The 27439-nt window shown below is 43.0% G+C and overlaps 2 protein-coding genes across 3 annotated transcripts; both read left to right on the top strand.

Moving 5' to 3' along the window:
- Nucleotides 1–4525: 4525 nt before the first annotated feature.
- IFNLR1 (interferon lambda receptor 1) lies at nucleotides 4526–9969 on the top strand. 2 transcript variants are annotated; one of them, XM_074807140.1, is made up of 7 exons: nucleotides 4526–4905; nucleotides 5589–5703; nucleotides 5964–6145; nucleotides 6557–6699; nucleotides 7240–7396; nucleotides 7915–8042; nucleotides 8247–9969. In XM_074807140.1, the coding sequence occupies exons 1-7, from the start codon at nucleotides 4848–4850 to the stop codon at nucleotides 9174–9176; spliced, it is 1713 nt and encodes a 570-aa protein (XP_074663241.1). In that variant the 5' UTR covers nucleotides 4526–4847; the 3' UTR covers nucleotides 9177–9969. The 2 variants fall into 2 exon arrangements, with proteins under 2 accessions (XP_074663241.1, XP_074663240.1); XM_074807139.1 differs by having other exon boundaries at nucleotides 5589–5712.
- Nucleotides 9970–13412: 3443 nt separating this feature from the next.
- IL22RA1 (interleukin 22 receptor subunit alpha 1) lies at nucleotides 13413–21215 on the top strand. Its single transcript, XM_074807152.1, has 7 exons — nucleotides 13413–13455; nucleotides 15667–15799; nucleotides 16527–16708; nucleotides 17939–18123; nucleotides 18572–18707; nucleotides 18956–19077; nucleotides 19692–21215. The coding sequence occupies exons 1-7, from the start codon at nucleotides 13413–13415 to the stop codon at nucleotides 20718–20720; spliced, it is 1830 nt and encodes a 609-aa protein (XP_074663253.1). The 3' UTR covers nucleotides 20721–21215.
- Nucleotides 21216–27439: the final 6224 nt, after the last annotated feature.

The raw sequence follows: 27439 nt of genomic DNA, 5'->3' as shown, positions 1-27439 counted from the left end.
GCTAGTTTCTAAGCACAAAGAGGAAAATATTTCCCCTCCCAAGCTGCAGAAGATCAAGTGTCCCCAGTTCCAGGTCAGAGCTAACAGAGCTAATCTTCAACAAAAAGATATTCCAGGGATAGGCAAGAAGGTTCAAGTTCACCAAACTAGTTCACTAAAGCCAGATTCAGGGGCTCACTGCTAAAGCTCCTTGGTGTTTACAGTCTCAGGCTGTCACTTTGATATATCTCCTCTCAGAGTATGTGCCTTGCACCCTGCTGCCAAAGCCACAGCTGCAGCCGCTCACAGGGGCGGTGGCTGTTTCCACACTCCGTGTTCCTGGATGGTACGAATGCTTTTGCCGCACAACTCATCCTACAGACCTACATAAGCCAGGGAGACAGAAGGGAGAGTTGGGCAGAAGAACTGCCAAAGAGGTGAACACTGTCTGAGGTAGAGCAATCCCTGCACCTCAGGTCCAAACTTGTCCTCTTGGTGTGAGAAACTTGGGACACGGGAGGAAGCTTCCAAAATTGGTGACTTTTGAGTTGTTCATAAATTTTCTGCCCCTCCCCTAAGCATAGGTTTCCTTGAAGAACAGTATGTTCTCCACAAAAATGACAAGTGGTTTCCAGTGAAAACTTTGGAACTGGGTGAAGTCTCACTTTCAATTTCAGACATTGTTTTTTGTTTAGTTTGGGGCTAATGAGTATTTTCTCTTGAGACACTGCCATGCTCAGTCACTTTTCCAAAGAGGTGGTGAAAAATGTTGAAGGCAAAATTCCTCTTCTGCCCTCGGGTTTTACTTTGCCCAGCTCTGAAGACAGGCCCGTACTGCACACTTTTGCCACCACAGTTACATCAGCTCCACCACCTCCAGAAATAAAGACATTAAGCCAAGAAAAGCAATCTCACACTGGTGAAGACTGCACCTCCTCTAGGAAGCTCTGCAGGTAGCTTCCTAAGTCAAAGACATTACTTTCCAACTGCCAAGCCTTGGGCTCACGCCTCTGAACTGCTACGGGGAAGTCACTTATTTTTTCTCTGTCTCAGTCCCTATCTGCAGAATACCTGTGTACACATCCATGTTGAGAGGGATATACGGCTACATTCTGGAGAAACATCGAGAAATGCTACGCGGGGTGTGGGCTGCCTCATAAACCGTGAGCACATGTACAGCACCAAGCGCAGGGGCGGCAAGCTCAGCTGCAGGAGCAGGACAGATAGCAGGTGCTGCCAGAACTGTCTGCAGCATCACGCCCTTAGCAAAGCTGAGAAGTTAATTAAATAGCAGGAAAGGAAAAGATCATTTAAAGAGCTGAGTCTGATGACTAAAGGTCTTAGTCACTCATTTACAAAGATCTTAGGCAAAAACTCCTTTTAAAATAATTTTTATCTGGATCACGTTCCTTTAAGAAATTTCTCAAATCATCCAGCGAGAACTACTGGGAAATGTCACTCTCATTCCCTGACACTTTCAGTGTCTAGAATGTTTGTGACAACTGCCACCTCCTCTCTTCACCTGCAGCGTGCTCTTAGGCTGAGCAGTCTCACCTAGCACAGGACTATGAGAGCTGCTAGAGCAGAATGATTTTTGTCCTGCAGAAATTGAAAATTTTCTCCCAAAAATGTTGAGTTGAAACTGTCCATTGTTTCAGTAGAAACCTTCTCCAAACACATCTTCTTGTTTCATTCAGGAAAAAAAAAAGCTCTTAACATTTCAGAAAGAAACAAAAATCAACTGCAGAAGACTCCATGGGGAGGCTATTTCAGAAGGTTATTTCATGTTTTAAGAAATACTTAAAACATTCAGCCATCCCTTCACGCAATATGGTAGTTATGGAAATGTAAGAGCACATTGAAAATGTGAAGCATGCTGCACTTATGGATCAGTGGTTTGGTTTCCCATGGTGCCATTCGTACCAGAAATGCCCTGTTAAATTTTTTAATATGTGGGTTTTTTCTCAGCGGGATCAGTCATCCTCCCAAGCTCAGAGAACGCAGCGCGCACACTTCTGCCAGAACAACTACGTGGGTGGGGTAAGAGCAAAAGGAAGGAGCTGGGATGACAGTACTTTATGCTGCCTATTGCCTCCAAAGGTTTCATAAAACCAAACCACAGCCCAAACTGTGCCTTCCTCACAAGATCAAGACTGTATTTCCTGCAGAGCCCCTCCTCAAGAAAGGAAGGTATCAGTCAGTCTGACTCAGGAAAGGTTGCAGGGTTTGCCCTCGTGGTCTGAATCATTTGTTGCATGCAAAGAGGTAAGAAGTGGCAAATCGAGAGTCCCCCAAGTATCCTCGGTATTACAGCAGCATGCAAAGATCCACCTACAGATAAGGCATTGTACTAAGGAACGACAACCCCATCCCAAAGCATTTATGCTCCATATGAGTAAAACAGTGGGAGAACATAGGCACAGCGGCATGAATTGCCCAGCGATGGAGAGTGTTATCAAGCCCAGTCCTCTGCAGCCACAGGCATCCCTGTCGGCCCTCGTAAAGTCATCACATGCCAGAAGACCCCACGGCAGGCTCCCAGGTGCTTCCCACCCTCCACACACGGGGAACAAAGTCTCGCTCCTGCCGGCACCTGATCTGCTGCCTGCCTTGGCACCCAAGAGACAAAGACTGGTCGGAGAGGAGAGCAAAACTTCGGTGTGTCCGATGCAAACACAGTGCCCGCCATTAGAGGATGCTGTTGGAAATACTCATGGAGGCCACTGCGCAGGAGGCTGCTAGGCAGTGCAGAGGTGGAAGGAGTTCTGGGGAAGCTTGCCAAGTTTTTCAGTAGGTCTAGATGAGAGCCTGTTGCTTGGAGGAACAAATGTATTTTGTTTGATAGGCAGCGACACCTCGTGGCACAGGCCTCGCCCCCCCCCGCCCCCGGATTGCTGCCAACAGGACACTTGTTTTTTCTGGGACAGGTTCTCAGTCATGCTAAAATCAGGGGCAGTTTTGCCACAGAGTCCGGTGGAGCCCAGATTTCAGGGCAGATGTTTCACAGGAAACGATGATGATGATGATAAGATTCACCTCTTGCAAACGCTTACTAAAAATCACACGTCATCTTTAAGAGAAGCTGCCTGAGGGCTCTTAGCAAGACCTGAATGAGACTGGCCCTAGAATTGCTTCCTATTTTGTTCAGGGTACTACAGGAGGCGTAAGAGTCACGTGTTGGTACTAGCTCTGCAGTTTGGATGCTAAAGGGGAATAGACCTACCATCTTCCAGACTCTTAGTTTTGTTTTTTTCCTTATAAAGGATTATATTCTTTTTGCATGAGAAAGACAAACTTCAAAGAAATTAAAGAGAGGTAGCAAAACAGCCAAGGAACAAGAAAAGTACTAGTAACAGAAACCCATGGTAAGAAGAAATGGAGATTTTTGGAGAAAGTTGTGACTGAAGAAACTTGTAACTGCATCTGCTCCCACTGCTTGAATCATACCATGTTCAGGAAAATGAGATATTTGATACCTTCGTGGTAAACATACAAGCTTTTGTCAATACAAACCCAGCTCCATCGGCTCTTCTCCCACTTAGTAGCCAGCACCTGACACTCACAGGTAGAGCGACGGGCTGTCTGCTGGGCTTTGGTGAGTTTTCCATCTGGGGAAGACCCAGAAAAGCCTCTTTTCTCTATGCCGGTGTTATCTTCTATGTGGTAACTTCAGTGACCCATTTCCTCTCCTCATGGCACAGGCCTGGAGGTGATTGTGATGGGAAGAGCAGGAGAGTAGATGTGCCAACCAAACAGCACGACTGACCCAGCTATTTTTGCCCCTTCTCTCTCTCTGCCCAGGTCGCCATGGCACAGCTATTCCAAGCACATACACCTGGGCACATTGTACTTGGTACCGTAGCTCATGGCTGAACCAGGATGTTTTCTGCTGTGTTTCTGATACACACAGAACAAAACTGCTGTCTCTGCTTTGGGAAGATGTGTGAGGCTGTAACATACAGCAGCAACTTAGGAACTGGGGTTTTTTTGCTCTGGAGTTTAAAGGTACCGTGTGCTGAAAACACAAACCCCTCGAGAGTTTCACAGCTGCAAATGCCAAGGCCAATAGCCAATGTATTCATCGATGAGGCAGTGCAGGGGCAAAGAACCATCCGTGTGTTGGCACAGTCCTGGCAACTGGTCCTGATCTTGACTGCTACTTTGGGGTTGATGAGAAATAATTGCTGATAACTAAGGTATAAGGAAATCGCAGCACTGGCATTCCACAAAACCACAGGATTTACCGGAAGGATCCATGTCCTTTCATTCACCCACACTGTGTATGGAACAGATCCCTGTCCTGTTTCTGCACTTTGCTTCCCCCATCTGTAAAGTGGAGTAATTCCCTAACTTCTGAAAAACATTCTTAACCTGGTAACATAAATTAAGGGAAAATCCTTAATCTCTTGTAAACACAAGACTATCATAGTATCACATACTACTGACTGATTACTGGTTTTTATTATTGTTAGCTTCTCACGCAGTAAAACCTTATTTGATTTCTATTAATATTTCACATAGGTAAATTCCAAAGGTCAATTTTTTAATGAGGTGCCTCACAAGATAAGGCTGGCACTGTTTTACCCTGTTCCTTGTGCACACAGCCTGTGACAGAGATCAGTTACGTTACGCTGGAGGGCGCAGTACTGCAATCTTTACAACATTTTTCTTTCACCAAAAGCACTCCCACGTCTGCTCCTGCCCCGTTCGAGATGCAGTGCTGCTATATTGGGGCCGTACCAGGAAGTGAGGCTGTGCGCGCCTGTGCACGCTCTTTCGTAATTCATACAACTTAATACAGGAGACCAACATGATGAAAAGGTAGCAAGAAAAGAAATATTTTACAAGTGAAAAAATTCTACTTTGGCATGTTTGCCTGGAGAGTCAGAGTCCTGATGGCACTGTGCTTCCTGCGGCAGACTAGAGGTAAAGTATTTTTGTTACTTTTCATTTCGCTATGCTCTGTGGCTTTGCTTGTAGGAGGGAAGCCATATTCCAGTAAATTTTAAGCAGTTTAAGTGGGAATGATTCACACAAGGTTAAATACTCCGTTGTAAAGAAATTGGCAATTTAAAATCTGTCTATAGAACGTGTCCTGTTGAAGGCTAGCAATGTATACATTTATCTACCAGAAACAATAGGTGTCAGGAAAGTACAAGTGGCAAGCCTGCATGCTGCATCTCGCTGCGTTTGTGGTAGGATCTGCCTTTGAAGAATGGGGACTGAATGAGCAGTGTGAGCCAGCTGTGTCTGCCTGGTCCTGGGCTAGGAGGTGGGAGTGCAAAGGAGTCAGGCTGGAGTTTGTAGGGTTGTAAACCAAGTCATAGGGAAGTCCAGTGAGACCACGGGGGAAGCCACTCAAAATTATAGAATAGGATGGTTCACACAAATGTAGGTCCTAATTCTAAAAGCTGTTGAGATGGAGATGTTTTATAAGAGATGAGGAAAGCACAGCCACCAGACATACCTACTTCCATAGCCAATTTCCAGTCTTAAATGAACTGAGCTGCTCTGCCCCAAATTTTGAAATCACCTTGGTCAGAACCAGGTGATACTTCCTACCCCCAAAGATATTTGAAATAATTTATGTAATTTTCCCTTTCAATCAGGTCAAGTTCAACCTCCCCCTCCTCAAAATGTTACGCTACTGTCAAAGGATTTTGACATGATTTTGACATGGACTCCAGGAGAAGGCTCTCCACCAGATGTGACATACACTGTGAGGTATGAAAGGTAAGCGCTTACAAAGGATGTCTGAAAGTATGGCACAAGGCAAACATCTGTGTGTGTACATTAAACAATGTCATTATGATCAGTGACCTGGCTGCATCCTTTCACCACAACCAATCTTTATGTGTCTGGAAAGTGCTCCAAATTCTGAGCAAGATTCGGTACCCATCCTCCAAAACACTTCCTTCTCTTGCTCTATAAATTATAACAAAGCAGCATGTTTAATATTATGGTGTGCTTGTTTCTTCTTTCAGCGAGGAACACATGGACAAATGGATAAAGGTTCCTCACTGCAAAAATATTCACAGAACCTCTTGCAACCTGACTTGTGTGCTTCCAAACTTATTTGTTAAAGTCCGGGCTCGAGTAAAAGCTGTTTCTGGACTATTCCAGTCACCGTGGGTAGAATCACAATCCAAGGAATATCATTTGGATGGTGAGTGTCTGTTAGATTACAGCCTGGATGAAAGGACATCCCAACAACAGTGTTGGCATGAGCAAATGCATAGACCACAGACCACAGAAAGAGAAACAGTAACAAGTAGCTTTATGAATGACAAGAGATTTGAGTGAGCACAAACAACAAGGAGCTATGATCATTTGAAAATAAGTTTTGTAGCAACTGTCAAAATTTGTTCATCAATCTTCTTGGTGAACAAACTGGCTTCAAGCTTTCCATATACCAGCAGGGGTATGTTAGATAAAAAAGAGGAATTCCTTTGTCTTCTTCCTTCCTTCATGTCTATCACAAGATAACAGAAGTGTAGGTCAGTCACAGAAAAGCATTACTTCTGTGAAGCTAAGATACAAACAAGCACTATTCTTATGTTTGGTCACTCAATTACAGTGGAACTGGCTCCCCCACTGCTAAATGTGGATGTCAAGGAGAACTTAATCCATGTGAATGCTTCCTTCCCTTTGGCCACCTGTGTGGAGAGTTTCTTTTGGATGTATGACTTGAACCTTTGGGAAGCTGGATCTGAAGACAAGGTCAGTAAAAGTGGCACTTCTTAGGTGAAATGGAGGAACGATGCCCAGCTTGAATTGAAATAGCTTCAGATTTCTGGGCAGGGAGGGACTGGATCCAGAGCCTGGAGAAAATGAAATGGCCAAACCAGAGTTAAACTAAAGTCAGAGAGAAAATGTAGATGTGTGCGTGTGCATCCTTATTTTATTGGTAGTCCCCTGTTTTTATCAGGAAGATGTGATGGGGAGGCTACACTATAGTCAGTATAATGGGGCAATATCTGAGGTTTTAAACAACTAGTTCAGGTACTGTTAATAGCGTGCTGTGGCAGAACAAAGCACAGCACCAGCTGGAAATCCCACCCTAGTATCCATAAGCCCTAGGAGAGATGCTTGCTACAAAGAGCAAGCAAGAGATGAAGTGCCTCTCCATGCACCCTCCAGCCACTGGAGACACACAACATAACGAAGAAAATCATGGGCTAAAAAGGTAGAGAAAATAATGAAACCCAAATAATGAAAGAATCATCTTTCCAACCCTCTGTTCTTTTTGTTCCTAAACAGAAGCAATACGAACATATCCTTAGGAAGACTACAGTGACTATCAATACCACTGCACTCAGAGGCAATTACTGCTTAAGTGCCAGATCTTCCTTCCAAAACACTGGCTTCAAGTACAGCAAATTCTCCCAACCCATGTGTGTGCTATTAAACCACAAAGGTATGGCCCTGGTGGGAAAAGGATGTAGTGAGACATCAAACACGATGAGGGCAAGTCAAAGATTTCCACCAAAATTACCTTTTCAACAAAAAAAATGGGCTTACTGTTAAAGGGACTGGTTGGATTTTCTTATGAAAAGTTCCTGCTTCCTGTAGAAACATTTTCATTTAAAAAATCCAACCCTGAAATATTTTCTGAAAATCCTGAAATATTATACTCAAGTTATGCTTACAATGACATTTTGGGAATATTCAAATTTATCCTGGAAAATATGTGAATAAAGCCTCATTGTTTACTTGCTCCAAGTAAGGCACTGGCTGGTATGAACATTCATTTGTGGCTGTGACTCTGGCTTAGAGTCTGATCTTAGGCAAGCCTGTTGTCCTTGCTCTGCATTTGTAAAAATATAGATCTTAAGCCTGACATTTTCTGAGATTTCTGAAAGAAAAGCTGAGTATAAGAGCCCATTACTACTATAAAATACACCACCAGCAGAAGATTATTTTTGTCTTTTTCAGCAGTGGAATGGAAGCTCCCATCTTCTGCTACGATCCCTGTGTTTGTCCTCCCCATCCTTCTGACAAGTGCTTTCATCATCTGTTTGCTGAAACAAGATGCTAAGCGAAAGAAGATGCCTCATGCTCTGGTATGGCCCAAATGTTGGGGTCCCCTCCTGACTCAAAGTCTTGCTGATTTTCAGAGGGTTACTGGGGAGGAGTGGGGGAGTTCTGTGCTTCTCAGTTTTGCATTTGTAAGTCCCATTATAAGTAAGTTTTCCTATATCCAAACTTTTCTTTAAAAACCATCACTAACTCACTGATCTGCATGTCTTGTTTCTTTTCCCTCAAAGGATTTATCTCATTTAAAGGCTGCTGGACCAGCCTTTCACTGTGAGCTCAGTGAAAAGGAATTTTTCAGGGACTATCTTATCTGCACAGAGAAGCCAGTATCACAAAGGAAGACAAACAAAGCCTTAGCAGGAAACAACCTACCATGGATGGCTTCTTTCCCCTCATCATTATCATCATCATCATTATCATCATCATCATCATCATCAGAGGAAGAAGATGACAGTAGTACTTTCATCCCATACACTGAAATGCTTAAGTTTCCAAGGAAACATCTCAACTGTCAGACATCCAGAACAGCTCAGGAAGAAACTAGTTTGGACTCTGGATCTGGAGGTCTCTCTGTGGATAGTGAATCTGTGCTTGACCTAAGTACTTTGGGTTTCTCTTTCTTTCCAATGATAAAGAATGAGGTGGACACCTCAGGATCCCACGGAAACGAGAAGGCATCCCTTTCTCGAAGTTCCTCTTTGGGAAGAATATCCCTCCCTGATGTGAGATTGCCAGGTCCCGGGGAGCATGGCCAGCATGATACAGACAGGGATGAATGCCTGGAAATGACCCCTCTTCAACCACTGATGGAGGGGATCTGTGCCAAACTTCCAGCCAATGAGCACTACCTGCATAGGAAGGCTCATCATTTCACCAAGTATTACCAGAAACCAGTAGTTGATCCACATGTCCAGACTGGTGAGGGATCCCAGCTCAGCGAGGATCCCAGCACCGAGCTGCTCATTTCCTTTCAGACATTACAGGTGGCAGAAGATGAAGGTATTGCAAGTGACTGTGACAGCGGTAATTTCACAGAAGGGACACCTCCCACATCCATGGTGCTAAGTGACGCGTTTGAAATTTCAAATACGGAGGAAAAATACGATCAGAAGTTTAAATTCAAAGGCTACGAGCACACACATTACATGGGAAGGAGCTAGAGTACCCTACCAGTTCTGTGGTGTGCCTGAAAAATGCTAGAGAGCTCAAGATATCCAGGCAAGGATACCTAAGCAAGAACGTGGTGCTTTTTGTATTTATTCACTTAGACAGTTTTTTCTACTGATGTCTGGCCTATCAAGGCATATGGCTTTAGGGATACAAAAGGTGTATTTTTACTGCTAAGTAACCAATGTACATTCACCATCCCTCTGTACAAGTGCAGCCTGATAAGGTGTTAAGGCTCTGGTATGAGGCACGCTATTCGAACCTGGCCAGGGGTGAGGCTTGCAGTGACTCCTCACACAGGTATGGCACAGCAAACACGCAGTGCCTGGTGTTCACGTGAGACTTCGGAGCAAGGTAGCTTTTACACGTGAGTTATGAAAGGCAAAACCACCTCTGAGACAGCAAAAACACAACCCAGACCTGTGTGAAACCATCAGCCGGGTTCTGAAAACGCAGTTGTGGTGCCTGCATGTTGATTTTGAGCCGGGATGAACTGCTACATTACATTTGCTTTTCTGTAACTGCAAAACTGCACCCCTGCTTGACTGGAAGGACCTTACAGAGACATTTAACAAGCTTTGCTTTTTGTGGGATGAAGAGATCTCCAGCTCAATCTACAGAGATCACCTGTGTTTCACAGGGTGAACTGAAGTCAAAGTGATGAAGGTGCAGCATGTTTACTTTTTTTATACAACTGTAGTTACTGAAGCTGAAATTTCTCCTGCTGTGCAGAATGTCTGAGAGCTGCTTTATGCAGAGACAATAATATTTTGATATATAACTCCATGTGTGCGTGTTTTTATGTTTTCTAGAACTACAGAGGGTGACTGCAGCTCATCCTGAAAAACATTTCATTTTACAACAGGACCCCATCATGGGCTTCCTAATGCTTTGGTTTGAGTGGAATCCTATGAGACTTCCCAGCCAGGTCACTCTGGGTCACCGAAAGCCCAGGACTGTGACCATCTCTCTGAGCAAAGAATCAAACCAGAAGTCCACCAGAAAAAGGCAGAGGAGAGACAAGGCCTCCCTTGACTGGGCAATACTGAGCTTTTCAGTATATTTTTAATTTGCGCTCTTCACATCTCACAGAAACATACTCTCCCATTTTATTCCAGTAAGAGGACATGCAGAAAAGCAAAGCGTTAAAAGAAAGAGGGAGACACACAACACCCATTCTCTGCATTCAGAGAGTTGTTTCAGATGAGGGAAGGTTGGCAATGAGGGTATTAAAGCTGACATCTTCAGAGAATCAGGAGAACGAGATTAGAAAGAGGTAGGGGGTGATAGGAGGGGTTGGGAACTGCTTTGAAAGAGGAAAGCAAGATGTACTAATTAAGGTCCTGAATTAAAGTAAAAAGGAGAGGTGGGAGAAAAGGTTCAGCTAGATGATTTTTTTCTTACCTGTCCTCCACAAAGTGTCCTTAGGTGCATTCTGCACTGTAATCCCTCTGGTTCATTTAGAAAGATATAGATCATCCAAATATAATCACCACCCATTTTCTTGCGCAATCAAGGAAAAACCCCTGGGCTTTGAGTTACAGGAAGCTCTGAAGTTGTGTAACCTCTACAGAATTATTTTGATATGTCACAGCTCTGCAAACAGGGCCTGGGATCAGTTCTTCGTCTTGTCCAGGTGGAAGCTGGGGGAAAGGCTGCAGGCCAGGTGAGCTCTACTGGTGGAGCCAGCATCCCACTCCTCCATGTTTTCTTTCACTGGGGCTTGAGACCTGCTTTCCACTCCAAAAGGGTCACACTGCTCCCTCTTCCACAGCAATCAGTCCCTATCTTACACTGTAGTTAACAGCTGTAGCTGTGTAATGAGAACAGCAGCTCTCCCCTCTCATGGAAGATGTATGACCCAATCAACCAAAAAACCTGGACATTGCTCATCTACTGGGTAAGTGCAAGAGCTGGAATCAAATCTCCTATATCCCTGGATCAGCAGTCACGAGGGTTCACAGGGTGAGGCTGTGAGTCACTAGCCTCACAGAGTGGGTTCTGCAGCCTGAGCCCTGCAGCAGCTCAGATGAGATGGTCTGTTTGGCCTTAATCTAGTACCTTCACAATGTCTGGCAAGCAAGATTTTTCTCCTCTTTCCAGAGCTGGGCCAAGTTATAAGCAGAGTTCCATGGAAAATCTGTATTACAAACCTCTCAGTCTGTTTTCATCCTTAGGAACTACCTTCTGACATAGGCTCAGGCTCTACAGTTTGGAAGCTGAATGCCAAGTGTTTCATTTTAAACATGGAACCAGACTTTTGGAGATCTTCAGGTACCTAAAGATTCAGAGCTATTCAAAAGGTAACATCTCTCTAGAAATACAGGCAGAAATAAAGTTTTAAGTTATATTCTCAAAATTAAAGTCTCAGGTGTACAACAATTTCCCTCATCTCTCATCACACAGCAGAAGCACGAGGCAGTGATGTGAGGGAGGAAAAAAATGGAAACACTTTAGCAAGCTATTCAGGAAACACCCTAACAAAGAGCTGTACTTAATTAGATGTAGGCCATACTGGTGGATAGGTGTGTCTTGTTTAATAAACATGTGAGGCTTCTGCATTTGTCCAAGTGAGATGAGAAAGGCAAACTGACAGCTATGCATCAGTGGCATGGTTTGAAGCATACAGCCGTGTTAAAGCAGGGCAGGGAACAGAAACAACTTCAGGAACATAAAATCCATGAGATGAAGAGGTGAGCAGAAAGGGTACTAATTTCTATCACATGTTTCCACAAGGATAGAACAGTGAAAGTGTGCTTTCAGTTTCAGAAGCACACATGGAATGTATTTTGATTGTCTCCAGATGTGACGTTGCTTATGGGACTCACTTGTAATAAGAAGAAAAAAGTCTAGCATTTAGGAGCTTTACATAGACTTTAGACAATATAAGAGCACTGCTCATAAGGTATTTGTCTAATGCAGTTGTCCTATGTGGTTAAAGCTTTTCTAGGGCTGAGGCAATCACAATTTGAACAGTTCTCAGTGCTTAGAAAGACAGTCCAGTTGGTTTTGCTTTGGTGAAACCTCAGCTTTAAGCAATGGTCCTGTTGGTCTTAGGCAGAACGGAGGACTGAGGACAGGACTTCCCCATTTTGTGAACAGTTATGACCACGGGATAAAGTAAACCAGAGAAATAAGCCAGGGAGGTTATCCAGTTTGTGTCAAGGGAATAGCTATACTATAAAAATTCAAAAGCAGTGGCTAAGGGAGTTTCCTAAGCCTCAAATAGAGGCTGTATATGTGAAGCTTCTCTGCTTAGGACATCTTGGGTAAAATAAGCGGCATGCAGCTGTACCAGTTCTTCAGTTGTTATACACATCTGGTGGTTCTAAATCCGCATCTCTTGGAGACAGGTTAGCTTTCACTTCTGACCAAAGAAGGAAATGTCTCTCCCTCTTCTGAGAAAAGCCTGAAAATGTAACTTAACACTCTAGAAAACTAATGCTATGGAAAAGGAACTATATCTCTCTCTTGGTTAGATTTCATACAAACTCCCAGTTCTTACCATATGGCATTCATGATAGAACAGAGCCTTATACTGTAAGCAGCCACAAAACCAAACTGTAGGTCTACGGCGGCCTCTGAGAAAAGCGATGGGACAGCAGGTGCCACCTGGTAGTGCAGAGTCATGGCAGACTTGAGGAGCTCATGTTCCCATCCAAGGCCAATATGAACAATAGAAGAGCTTAAAAACTAGTGATCTGGCTGAGTTTCATTTTAAGAAAATATTCAAAGGTATTTTTTAAGGAAATAGGTGTCTTGCTTGCAGCACTTATAAAACCAACTAGGGGCACAGCACTAAGTTTTAATTTCTGGAGTTTTAAGAAGGAAAAGTTACCTGACCAGAAAAGCAAGCCCCAAAACTGAGAAACCTCAGTGAGAACTTTCAGGCAGGAAGCTCTTTATCAGCAAAATGGTATTTGGCTCTCTTTCAAAAGCTGAGGATTTTCTAAGCCGCTGGCTTGTGCACCTTTGTACAGTTAGGTGTGCATACTCAGAAGGGGAGAGGTGCTCCTGTTGTCACTCTTGCGTTCTCTCTTACACATGCGCACTGATCTTTAGCTGGTGATCTCAGATCCAAATGCAGGCGGGACAGTAGCTCTGCAGCCTGTTACTGAGAAACAAATCCAACCTGGCCTCACAAACAAGAATTTAGCTCTTGTAAAAGGTGATTCACCTGCACAGAGGATCAACTGCCTGCCCTCCCAGCCCTGCTTGCATAGTTATTCATGAAGCAATTTCTGATCGTCTTGGCTGTATTTTCAGTGGTCGGTAAGTCCTGACTTCTCTTTCCCTCTCACTGATCATGGTTGTTTCTGTTCGATCCTGTAGTATGGGAGGTAGTTCAATCATGTTTACTGAAATAAGACCTAGAGAATGAGCTGTTGTCTGAGGTTGTTCAAAAGCCCTCTTCTGTGTTGCTCTCTCCTTTTAATATTTTCAAAGTACGGTTGGTGTGCTCAGTGATTTAAGGATTAGTAAGGAGAAGAAAAGATTCTTTCGCTTCAAGGTGTTTGCCACTGATGTGTTACAACCCAAATCCTACAGGAGTACAGGATATTCACTGACTTCAGAGGGCTTTGGATCAGTCCCCTGTGTCTTAAGCGGAGACACAAATGTATACAAGAACAGCCCTGATTGTAAAAGAGGTACAATCAAATAACCTATCCCTAAAAGTCATTTAATCCTACTCCAGATGTGGCAAACTCACTCCTGGGTGAATTAAGGACAAACTTGTTATGTTTTCAAATGCCAGCTTTTCAGCAAGCAAACTTACCATTCATCCACTCTTGTGTCTGTGATCTCATACTGGAGGGAAGGCGCCTTCAGACACTTCTAAAACAGAGGGACTTTCACACTGTGAAATATCCTGGATTTTCCCTGCCCACACTTGACTGTGCTTGTGTTACACTGCTTTGCATAACCGTGTTTTAGTATGGATAAATGTGGGAAGACGGAGATTTCCTACTTCAGATATGATCAGGGTATTGGTGACTCATTTTTCATGGTGCTCAGACAGGGAAACCCACTCACTTTATACCAACTGCTGCATTTCTGTCTCGCCAGGAAAATTGTGCTGAGCCTTGCATGAGCAGAGGCAATTGTTGAACTGCAGATGAGGTCAGGACAAAATTTTGCCTAAACTGCAATCCATTTCTGTGTTCCTTCCCTGTCCAAATGCCGTACACAAGACTGAAAATGATCTGTGTCTTTCTGCCTAATTCTCCTCCTGTACAGCAGGCTAGTTTAAACTGCTGACACTCAGCTCTCCTCCATGGAGTCAGGTGGAGGGAAAGCTTGGAGTGAGGATCCAGGAACTGGTGCGGTTTAGTCCCTGCTCTACCACAGCTGCTCAATGTGATCTTGTCCAAGTCACCCCCATTCTGGTCCTCAGTTTTCCCATCTGTAAAATGGTGCTACTTTTACTTGCTTATCACACCATTTTTTCATGGGGGGACTCACTGATTCTGGGTGTCCATTTACCAGCACCCTAATGGGACTGTTCATTTTCAGCAAGTGCAGGCTGAAAAGCCCACGCATGCCCAAGGTGTTTATCAATACTGCAAATCAAGAGTTGAGTAATGTATAAATTGTCTATCTTTGAGGATGTGTCTATAATTCAAATTTACAGAGCTTATGAATTCTGAAGGTTACTCTACAAGTCAGAAGGTCTTGTGAATCAGCCTTGAGAAAATTTTGCTCTGTGTGTTCTCATGACAGGAGAGTGCCAAAAGTCTCTAGGACACTCTTCCACAGTGCCTGCTCAGAGCCAGTTTGCTGCAGGTGGATCGTGGTGGTATCCTGCTCTACAGAGGCAGCTCAGACCAGGGACATGTTTGTGAGGGGCAAGTGATATCTCTGCTTACCAAAGCCCAAACCCATCCTCCGTGGGGAAGAGGCACAGGACTCAGAAAGCAGGGAGCTGAGTTGTTTGCCTTCACCCTGGCACACCCAGATCAGAGTCCAGGCATCAGGTCTTGGCGTGTTGTTCTGTACAGGCAGTCTCCATCCAATAAAACATGGAGCACGAGAGGTTAATTGCAGTCACATCTTCAATGCTGTGAAACTGATCTCAGCATATTACTTCCTGAGTATGGGCAGAAAGCAGACATGTTCATAGACATGAATCTAGCCTTGAAAACAGGTTATTGTTCATAGTTTTCCAGCCATTTAACTGCTTTAAAAGAAACCTGATAAGGAACTCAAAGATTCTCTTCTGACTCTTGAGTTTTTGAGGCCTGTCTGTAAAAACTCCTGACTTACTTTTCTTCGTGATGAGTCAACAATCTGCAAGGCGTGTATGGCGATGTTTGAATTCCTGTTCTGTTCAAGCATCTGCTTTGCAGCCCATCTCTAGCAATTTGGAAGTGGCATGTCTGGTATTCCTGTTCACTAAAAGTCTGAGCAGCATTGGACCCACATTCATCTGAAGGCTGAGATGCCAGAACATGCATTTTAATACTAGTTTCTTTGCTCCCCTAGGCATTGTGACTACACAGAAGTCATCATGTCTGAAACGTGCAACATTTTCTTCTACAAACTTTGAGAACATCCTGACATGGGAAACTGAAGCAGATATTCCCCCTGGCACTGTATTTGATGTCCAATATAAACAGTATGTAAAGTTTGCTTCTTTGTGGAGTTCTGTTGTTCTTAGGGCCAGTGTCCTCAGAGAGAGAAGAGCCAAGAAAGAAAAGTAGATTTTGCTGTTTCTGCTGCTTGTTTTACTGTTACGGAAATGGTTTTGCTTAAACAAGAACTCAGTAAAGGACAGCATTATTTAAACTGGTAGATGGTGCTCAGTTAAGCAAATACTTTTACATCTTGGGTTGCCAGCTTTACTCTGAGCTACTTTTATTTAGCTACTCTCTGTCTTCAGCAACTTCCTTCTCTCTATTCTGTAATTTCTTCACCTGTAAATACAGGTAAAAGCAATTGTCTTCCTCTGGTTCAGTCACTAGAGCTAAAAGAAACCAGACCAGTGCCACACAATAGCTTTGTTGCCTTTGGGTAAGTCTGCAAACGGCAGCGAACTTGCATGCAATCATGCGGTGTCACGGCTGGGCAGAGAACCCCGCAATCACCAACTCACAGGACACTGCTCTGTGTGCCCTGAAATTTCCTCAGGGTGATACCCACGCAGAAGCCATCAACGGGAACAGATTAAGGGCTGTAGTCCAGAGGAAGTTTCTCTGCCATTCCATTCCCCGCTACTTCCTAATTGCAGTAATGAATTTAAAAACTAGTGAGAGTTGGCAAAACAGCGTGTTTGGATCATTCTGGAGAAGGGTTGTATTGCATCTGTTCTACCAAACAGACTAAAAGTGCTTTTTTGTCCTAAGGTATGGAGAAAAGTCCTGGCTTAACAAGCTTGAGTGCCAGAGTATCACACAACTTTTCTGCAATCTCACTCGTGAAACAGAAAACTTCATGGAGCATTACTACGCCAGGGTGAGGGCCACTGGCCAGGACTACTGCTCCTCCAACTGGGTGCGCTCAGAAAGATTTGAACCCAGAAAAGAGAGTATGTACCGCTGCTGAAATTTATTAAATCCTGGTTGCTAGGGATCCATTTCAAGTCTCGCCGATGTTTACGACAGCATTTTCTCTAATTTCAGTACTGCAAGACTCTGTGCTTGATAGGAAGGGAGTGAAGGCCTGAAGAAGGCTTCTTATTGGGCAAGGAGGAAAATGAGCAACTAGGCAGGGCCTTCCCTGAGGTATGGCACCAAAGTGGGATTAGAGGAGAAAAGGAAAAGCCAGATGTCCTTGAAGGAAGAACTGCTATTAAGGCTGAGGAGAGGCAGAAGGAAACTAGTAAGAGACATGATGGGCAGCCTGAGGACAGCCAGTAATACAGTCAGAGAAGCTGTGAAATGTGAACTCCTGAAAATCAGGATAAGCAGCCAGACCAATGGATATGTAATGTTCCCAACCCCTAAGTGAGCTCCACCACACACATACAACATAGCCTGTGGGAGCCCTATTGGCTCTGTGACTAAAATATTCCCCACTGAGTATTTTCAAGAATCATTTGAGGTGGCATTAGCAGCCAATGATTGTGAAGAGCCTTCAGGTCTTTGCACAAAATAAAGTGTGAAAGAGCCATAGCTTGCTTTGATCCTTAACCTTTCACTTTTCAATGCAGCATTAGCACCCACAGTGAGGTGATCTTATCCCCCAGAGCCATTCTTTTCAGTTTGATGTTTTCAAGCTACATGGCCTTGGAGGAATATTGAATGCTGCTTTTAAATATGCTGTTACAGATTGGGTTAAACCTCTGATTAAATGTTGGGTGTAGCATATGCCTTTCACCGAAGATAAGTGTAGATACAAAAGAGCTGTACTACTCAAAAGACAAAATTGATGTAGGATGGGAATAGCAATTTAGGTAGCAGTTAACTGAGTGCCCTGTGGTGGGATTTCACACTCATCACACCCGCATGAAGGAGGATGTCCCTGTGCAGGACCGGGAAGCAACATGGAAGCAGTGAGAACATGGCCCGAAGGAAATGCTTGGGGCAAGAATTTCTAGGGACAAACACTGGCTAAAGGTGGCAGAGCCCCGAGGGAAGACAGTATTTCCAGCTGCCTGATTTTTCCTAAATCTCAGTGAAATACAGTTCATATACCTTTTTGTATATAAACAGAAGTAATAATTTACAGTGAGTCTGGAGTGTGTGTATAAGATGTGTATAAGATGATGTAATGCTTTAATCTTAACAGCTGACACTGCCTGTTCTATCTTTTCTAGCTATTATTGGAGCACCAGAAGTGGAGTATATTCCTTATGTACGGTCCATAAAGTTTCTTATACGCCCTCCCTATACTCCGCTGAGAGGTGAGGATGACCACCAGCTAACCATAGAGGACATTTATAGCAAATTTGGTGCTGTTGATTATCACTTAACAATATTCAACCAAAGGACACACCAAAAGGTAAAAACACAACCTCTGGCCACTAACTTTTGTCAATCACATTTTGCATAAGATGGAGAAGGACCTCAGAGGCTATACATGATGGATGAGATTCCTGATGTACAAGGGAAAGTCTCAGTCTTTGACTCTCAGTAGACAAGAGGAACTTTAAGCATTCCTCTAAAATTCTGGAAAAGAAACGAGTTTCCAAGGGTACTGTATAAGTAGCAAAAAGTAAAACTGTTGGTGACTAAAAAAAGAACGACTTAATTAGTTCAAGTCTTAAGGAACTGAAATGCAAAAATTAAATACAGTAACAGTAGAAAGCAAATTATATATTTAGAATTATTATAGTCCTATAACACCTTATTAGTAAATACAATTTTCTGCTGAATTTTGCGATCTCATTTGAAGAAAATGTGTGCCTTTAATCTTTCTAAAACACAGAATTTGCCTTTATTTTAAATAGTGGACAAAGAATGAGCACAACAAAGAATTTGAAGTTTCCAACTTGGACCCAGACACTGAATATAATGGAACAATATATATATATCTCCTCCAGAGAAGCAGCAAATCTCAAGTATTTTGGGTGAAAACACTAGCAGGTGAGGCTGTTAACTCTGCTAATTTAAAAGTCCAGGTGGGGTATTGGATACACAAAAGAGACCGATTTTCAGCTGGTATAAAAGAACATAGACTTGCTGAAGATATTGAAGCAACACTGACTTTCCTAATTTAAAAGTCTAGTCCTATGAGACTAGACCTATCACATCATTTAGCTAATCTCATGCAGTTTTTCTAATCCAACTCTCTGAAACTACATTTTCCACTTGTTCTCCTCCCCACCAACCAGACAACACGTGGCTCCTCTACTGTTTCGTGGCACTCGCATTCTGTGCTGGACTGGTGTTTGCTGCAATTAGTTACGTGATCTACAAATACGTCAAGCAACACAGTGCACAGCCTATGTCTTTGGTAAGTCTTCTTAAGCCATTGCAGCAAATCTTTAAAATGCTGGGGACTATGTGCTGCACTTAAATAACATCACTAATTGAGGAGGATGAATGAGCAGACAAGAGCACTGTTTAGGCAATCACTGCAGACTACTGGTAGTTTAAAGACGGGTGCTCAGAACTTCCCCCAAACTGGCCCTTTAAAGGAGGTATCGGATGAGGCAGCTAAAACCTGAGGATCCTAAATCACTAGTTCCTCTTGAAACCCTGGGCCTTCTTACCTATCCTTCATCTCCTGTACCAAGCATGAGTTCTGCATGCTAAATGAGCTTAAGGGCAATCTATTTCCATGCTCCAGGGTTTAGGCCAAATTTTGCAAAAATTAAAGCAGGATTTCTTCCTCTGCATATTTTAGGATTGCACAGTTGCCCTGATGCATGATGAGAGATGTCTGTTCCTCTGAAGGGTCATTCCCCAGAAAAAAAACAGAGTTCTTTCGTCAACAGAGGATATCCCTGGTGGTTGTTACTGGCTTTTATTAATATGTCTCCAAAGAAAATTTTAAAGAATCTAAAGCAAACCTTCAAAGTCACAGCTTCTTGTTAATAACTTATGTTTGTCTATCTACTTCAACAGGACTTCAGAGGGATTTCATCGTTCCAGCCTCTTACACTGACAGTGGAGCATATTATAAAGCCCATTAATTTATCCAAACCTTCACTTCTCATCCCTGAAGTGCAGTTACCACAGATCAGCCAATATTTGGACAGAGCACTGGAACCACCATGGTCTTTCCGTCCACCAGAAGCTGCCTATCAGCAACAGATGGATGTCCTGACATTCCAGCTGCCCGCTCAGCCACCCTGCTTGGCCACCACAGCTCCTGCTGGTTATGCTCCTCACGCAGCTGAGCGAAGCGTTCCTACTGCCGCGGCCAGCAACGTTCTGCCCCTAACCTATGGGGTGTGTGTCGAAGGCACAGACCATGTTGACAAGAAGAATTTGCAGCCAAACCAAATGCTAAAGGAAGTTTCTCCAGATAGTTTTGTTGGTGGAAAGCTCATAACCCAGATGCTGGGCAAGAGCTGCAGCCATTGGAATTACAAAGAACAGAGGCCGAACTTGGCATTGTGGGACAGCAGTGACACAAGAGAGTCAGGTCTCTTACAGGGGAGCCCTGGGCAAACACAGCAACTGCTGCTGCAGACTGATGGGATGGAAAGTAAAGTGCATGTGTCCCAGCTGTCACTGTCTTTGCTGGAACAAGGAGGATGCTATAGGCGACAGACAGCAGAACTCCCACTGTTATTGTCTTCAGTGAAAGTTGACACAGACTCTGTTCCAGAGGATGAATCGCTGTCATCTCTACCAGCAACCCTCCTTTTCTCAGTTGGTACTGGTAACAACTTCCCTGGAGAGAACACCACAGAGCGGTGGATGTTGCCAGATTCATTCTCACATTCTATAAATAAACTGCAGCTCCCAGAGACTCAAGAAACAGAAATGTTAACAGCAACAAAGGAGCTAGGCTGCACAAAACTGAATAACAGTGTGTCCCAAGACACAATCTCAGACCCGGACAATGGCACTCCTCTCACTATGCTGTTCAAAGATTTGGATTTAAAAGTACTGTGGCATCAGGATGAAAACACAGAATTTTATTAGGAAGACTTAATGATATCGAAATCCAGATTATGTTTGCTTGCATGAAATAGTAGCCTACCCTGCAAACAGTGCAATGTAAATAAACATAGCTAACCTTGGATGTACTAACATGGCACAGAGTTGTCAGAGCATTTCCACTATTGTTCTATTGTGGAGATAGGGACCTTTACTGATAGAATTACTTCTTGGTACACTGCAATACTGTATCTTTGCACTTAAATAATGGGCCTTTATTTCTCGCATATTCTTCATATTTATTATGAATTGGACTACTTTAAAAGGTGAGTTAAGATTCAAGTTCAAATTCCAGATTCAGTTTACTGAAAATTTAGCAAAATTCACTACAGAAACTGTATTTGCTCTTTACCAACACCAAAGATCCAGGTCCACAATATGTCCACCATTTGAAGAAATTCAGGTGCAGATGCATGCAAACCTAAAAGAATTAAATGTATTGTGCTACAGTAAAAGAATTAAATATATATTGGTGTTCGACCCTTGGATCTATGATTCGTGCAGAAGTAGGCTACTTCCATGAAATGGACTTTGCCTTTAAAACAGTCATTGAAACTGTGGTGATAGCTCCTGATGCAGCAATTCTGTGAAACTACATGTCCCTTATCCTGCTGTGCTCCTTAATGCTTGTAGAAAGATAAATCCCTTTTCATCTCTGCAACAGATTAATGCAGTCTTGGCCCACTTCTGACATACTTCTCAGCTGCTGCTTGTTTCTTTCTCTGAAATAGTCGCACATTCTCTTCTTTCTCTTCTTCCCTTGAAATCCAGCTAGGCTCACATTCCACGTATGTGAGGATTTACACTAATCTCAGTTCAACCCTCAATCTCAATTTACACTAATCTCAATTCATGCACTCAGTAAACTTTATGAAGGAGACTAGGGAGGTCTTGAGCTGCTTCCTCCCACTCTTTGCTGACATTGTCAATGAGGAACATGCTCCATTTGCATGATAGTCTACGACTGCAGAGCCCTCCTCTGCTCCTGTTACCAGCACAGGCATCTCCAGGGCTGGAATGAACCAAGACCAGCATAAACTGAGAGCCAGATTCCTTTAGCACTGCACCTTTACTAAAAGCAAACTAAATTGTATTTATTTGAGGGACAGAGAAGGCAATTATCTTTCATTAAGAGGAAGGTGTAGTTCAGTGTGTTGATTTCCACTGGTGTGGTGAAAAAGTGTGTCGGATGACATCAGTTTTAGAGGAGAACTGAAACTATTTATAGGAATAAGCAAGACTTTGAATGGTATGGGGAAGTACTCACTTGAAGAGCACTGCCAGAGAAAGGCTGACCAGAAGCAAAACTCAGTGGTTCTCACCATAAATTAATTTAGGTGTTTTCTCAGTCCAGGGAAGCTGAGGCTAAAGGTTAAATTCCACTTGCTTTGGTGTGATTTTGCAAATAAACTGTAGCCTTATTGAAGTAAAGGGGCTTGATGATTCAACCCAGGATTAAAGGAATGGTGTTAGAAACTTTACAGGCAAAGGTTCAGCTCCTAACTCCAGCATCAATAACGAACAAAGCGCTGTGGCCATGTCATATGAGGCCAAAAGGTCGAAATGCCAGATGTGGTGAAGAGGTGCCATGGCACAGGGTGTGAAAGGTCTGAATGTGTGTGTGGTCTGGGCAGCACCCCGAGAGGCCATTTCCACTGTCCTAGCTTTACTTCATACCATTCCGTATCAAAGGTTTTGTGGAATGTCATTTGAGCTGTTTCGTGTACTCTGTGTTCAAACTATACCTTCAAAACCAACACACGCAGAATTACCGTATTTACAGGAGTTGCAGCAGCCCAGCTGTGTTGTTTCCAAGGAGTGTGAGACCCCAGGTGTAACATTCTGCCCCACTAACTCCCCCCTGGAGATGCTGCATTTCAAGCTAGTGATGCCAATTACCTTATTCAGAGTTGCCTGTGGGCTGCGTATCTTGTGTCAACAACATTCCCAGTGATGCTACTCAGGGAATAATCAAATGCCACAATGTCAACATTTTGGCTCATGTTTTCAAACGTAATCCTCAGCACCGGGTCAGTATGGGCAGCGTAGTGCGGAAGGGAGCCTTAGGAGAGCATTTGAAGATGCTGCTAAAAAATACATTTCCTATTTAAACACCCTTTTCAAATCCCTCTGCAGACCCCCTGCCACAGGGTCTGATCTTGTCCAGCCCTTAATAAATGTATCATCTTGGTGCCCCAGAAGGAGAGATGGGAACTGAGGCACAGAAAGCCTAGACCAGATCTTTAGAATGTGTGTAGGTGCCTAAAGATGCCAAGTGTCCCGTGGCTGGGATGTCGGTCTCTTCTTCAGGCACCTACATACCTTAAAGGCTACATTGCCTCTGACTACACTCAAAGGCTGCATATGATAGGAATGATCCTAAAGACTTACAACCGAGCTACTACCCCATCCTATCCCCATCTGTTCTACTCCTAACAGTAGAAACTGTAACGAACAGGGAACACGGTAAAGAGAGAGACTGTGTAAGCCATGTCTTAAGGAGGTGATTGACAGCAATAGTCTCAACTTCCTGCTCTGATCACGGCTAAGTCAGTATTTACCTTTTAGGCTCTGACATACTAAGCAGGAGGAGATCAGTTCTTGTCTCATGAGTCACCTCTTAAATTTAACAGGAAGATCATCCCTTCTAAAACTATTTCTCTTTGGAAAAGCTTGAAAACAGATGTTGACACTACTGAGCTTTATTGTAGCTGTGCAAGCAAAGTGCTCATCCATCCCCCATCGACATGTGCTGACCTTATTGCCTTCTGCTTCATTGCTTCTCAAAATCAAATTGATAGCCTTGTTTGTTTCAAAATGCATCACAGCAAACAGCTACAGTAGGATCTAATTATCTCATTCTCATTCTGTGTAAGGACATTTTCAGATAAACAGCAGGATTTCAACATTGTTTCAAAGGTCTTCCCATGCAAGCCATCTGTATCTAATAGCAGACTGTTCCTCATTTATCTTGACTTTTCCAGACAACAGTTTTGATAGCTCTAGATAATAAACACTAGAAGTGCCTTGCCACAAAGACTGTGCTTATTCCTCGGCAGATGTCACGACGATGACAGGTGAGCACTGCAGTTCCAGTTGTCACAAGGATATCAGCATAGCAGGTGGCAGCTGTAACCCTATAGCAAAGTATTACTCTTTGTCTTCTCAACTAAATCTGGGAGCTGTCACTTAGCCACTCCCCACACCAGCAGCCCCGCTCGCAGCTCACCAGGGATCCTTGCACAGGGATGAACCTGCTGCTGCAGACTGAGGCTCATGTTCTCCCTTGCTATTTCCTTGTCTGTTTGGGCACTGAAAGGTGCCCTCTTTGGAGACTATAAAAAATCACTGATGATTTTTTAACAAGTCCTTTGAGGAAAATCTTACTCAAGGAACAAATTAAAAGCTCCAAATTCTGGAAACAGAATGAAGCAGAGTTGAGGGGCAGCTCTGAAAGTATTAGGGACCCCGATAAAATAAGACTTTATATCTTAGCTCTGGCATCACATTGGCCTAACAGTACTGCTGTTAGTGATGGGGAGGTGTGATGCAGCAGAACTAAATGAAAGAACTTGCACAGTAGCTGGATCACAGTGCTAACCAGTGGCCTTACGCTTGCTGGTACAAAGGATTTAAAATATCCTTGTATAGCTTCTCTCTTCTCAGGCTGAGCTAATGAGAGCTGTGAGACATGATTTTAAGAAATTTTCTAAGAAAAAGGTGGAAAAAGCGGTCAAAGGTTTGAAACAGCACTCATATGAGGAGAGAAAAATTTAAAGCTCTTCTTAAAACATATGACAGAGGGTTCATATGACAAAGGTGAATGAACTTGTTAATATTAAGCAGAACAGATGATAATTACTCATTACTTCTCATAATACAAAATTTTGGACAGCATTCAAGTGGTTATGCAACAGTTCAAAACCAATGAAAGAAAAGTGTTCCCTCACTTTGACAGCTCAGCTTATACCAAAATGTATTCAGTCATGCCTGCCCAGTAGTACCTGCTTATTGCTTTCTTAAGAACGTCTGAAACACAACCACTAAATAAACTTCACACACAGAAGTCCTTGTAGTTCTAGTGCTGATCCTGCTGGAGTTCACCTTTGTTTTATTTGGATGGTGAAACAAAGAAAGGTTCTTAGAAATGGATCCTTCTGATATGGGCAGGGTGACTCAAACTGTGCCAGATTTGGTGGTGGAATTCATTTCCACATGGCCTCGTGGAGGGCAGAATCAGGAAGTGTTCAAAAGGGAATTAGGCAATTTAACGGGGATAGGACTGTTAGCAGCAATAAAGCATTGTGTCCAGCTCAGGAAAACCTACAGGCCACTCTCGAGAGACAGGACACTGGGCTGAACAGACCTTCAGCTTCCTCCAGTATGGCAATCTTATGTTCTTACATATCCTCTCTACAGACTTCTAGCGGCTCTGAGAAGCCACTGTTGATGCATTGACTCTTCAACTAATAAAATGTAGCTGGAAAACATCTGGCTCACAAACTGCTATTGCAGCCTCAGAGCTTCACTACTTTCAAACCTTCATTTCTCCTTCTGACACCACAAAAAATATCACCTGCTTCTCACACTGCCAGGAAGGGTTCATCCTGAATGCTGAAACTGCAAGCCTATCTCAAATAAATGGAAATCCAGCAGTCTCTGGTTTTTTACCCTACCCCAGACTCTCAGATACCACCATGGGCAGCTGGAAATGTAAGCTCATCCGCTATTGTGGCAGCAAGCCTTCATTTGCCTGTAATAAAGAAGGTATAATAGTCTCAGCCAACCAAAATATAAGAGCTGCTGTTAGCTCCTGATCTAATTATACACTGACATAATTTGGCTGGAGTTGGCATTCACTAAAGAGACGTCAAAGTAAGTGATTTCACTCCATTATGCAGCAATGGCAATGTTAACCCAAGGGAAATTCCTGGAAGAGAGTAAAACATTCATAATTCATTTTAGATGCTTTGTGAGCTTCTATCCTAAATGAGCAGAGGATAATCCAATACTCTGATGCCTGAATTTTGGAGGCACCTGTCTTTCCTTACATCACTTGGCAAAGGCAATAATTTGCCTGATCTGAAAGAGTTTGTGATTAGTTGCCATTGCAGTAAACAGCTCCAACTGCGTACGCCCTGCATGGGGCTCCCCATTGTCACTGCGATGGCATGGTAGGATGCTATATTTAAGACTCCAGGATGGGCACTCAAACATGGGGAACATTCTTTTGGGGAGAGTCATTCTTAGTGTCATCAACAGGGAGAAGGAAACACTCCTTTGTCCCTTCTCTTTCCTGAGGACAGACACTCTCACTGTAGTCTTCAAAGGGTGAGTTTCATTTATCTGTAAATAATCTACTGTTTATAGCAAGATTTTATAAGATCATCATAGCAGCATCAGTTATTTTGTATGATCACTTTAACTGAATTGCACTTCAGACATAGACTGTGCTTCATGATTATAGCTGCTTTAGAGTGTAATTACTGTTTTCCCAGTGTTGTTCTTAGGAAAATACTGTTTTACTTCAAGTTTTCTCACAAGAATCTATTCTGTTTTACTGGTCTGTTTAGAAAAAAGTATTGAAAAGTGTAGATTTTAGAAGATCAGAACTTTATATTTTTACAATAAACACCAGATTATAGAGCACTGAAAAATTTCCAGGGAAAAATAAAAAACATTATATACTAAAAATTAACCTGGATCAGTAACAACTCATGGAAACAAACATCCGATGCCCAGCAGTCATTCTGCAGCTGAAATAGTACTGAAGGGAGTAGTATTCTATGAAATTACTAAGATATTTTTTTCATAAAAGCCTGTTTGATTTTCTCTTTCTTATACTTGCCAGCATTTGTTCTACCGAGGAAATATTATTGTGATAATTCTGTATTTTCATTTGCATTTTGGGATATTTTACATTTACTACAACTGTGCTTTTCCATGGATTGTTTTAAGAAATTCATGTCCACTAACAGAAAATTGTACTGCTAGTAAAAGCTGGGGGGGTTGTATTTTTTGTCATTTTAGGATTAGAAAGCAGTAAAAGGTGCAAAATTTGCCAAGGGAAAATTTCAATAATGGAATATGAGCTAGGGAAAGATTTACAAGTATGTTTGAACAAATATTGTTCAGCAACTATTACATTTCCAAAGCTGTTTTTATAAAGTAACCTAAGCTCTTAGAACTCGAAAATCTGAACAGTTTAAGGATTGTGCTGTACATTTCTGAACCAATTACAGGACAGAATGAGATAAGGAGGGATGATACACTTTTAAAATCTACTTTTGTTGAATGCCCACTCATTAGTCAGTGCCTAAAAGCAGCAACGCTGCTTATTCCCAGAGGAGAGGCTGCAGCAACCGCCTAGTTCTTTAGCAGCTAATGCAGGAGATGGATGGGAGCCAAGACCGCTGGTGTTTGCTCCCCGTGTTTCACCTGTAGGAGAGGGATCTCTCTGGGAAGGCTTCTCCGGTCACTGTGGGGAAAATGATGCTGTTTACTGAGCAGCTCCTTTTAAGACTAATGTTTTGAAAGATGCTATGTTTTCTCCATGGTTTATCAACCTTTTTGCACTCAAAGGACTGGATAAAGCATTATCCTCTTGAAGCATTGAACTATAACTGTTCTTGTCAGCAGCCTAGATACACAGATGGGAATACAGGCTGAAGAAGTGCTCTGTTTTGACAATGGCAACTGGAACT

Source organism: Strix aluco, chromosome 26 (genome assembly GCF_031877795.1).
Source record: "Strix aluco isolate bStrAlu1 chromosome 26, bStrAlu1.hap1, whole genome shotgun sequence".
Taxonomy (NCBI): Eukaryota; Metazoa; Chordata; class Aves; order Strigiformes; family Strigidae; genus Strix; species Strix aluco.
This window is presented reverse-complemented; position numbering and strand designations above follow the sequence as displayed.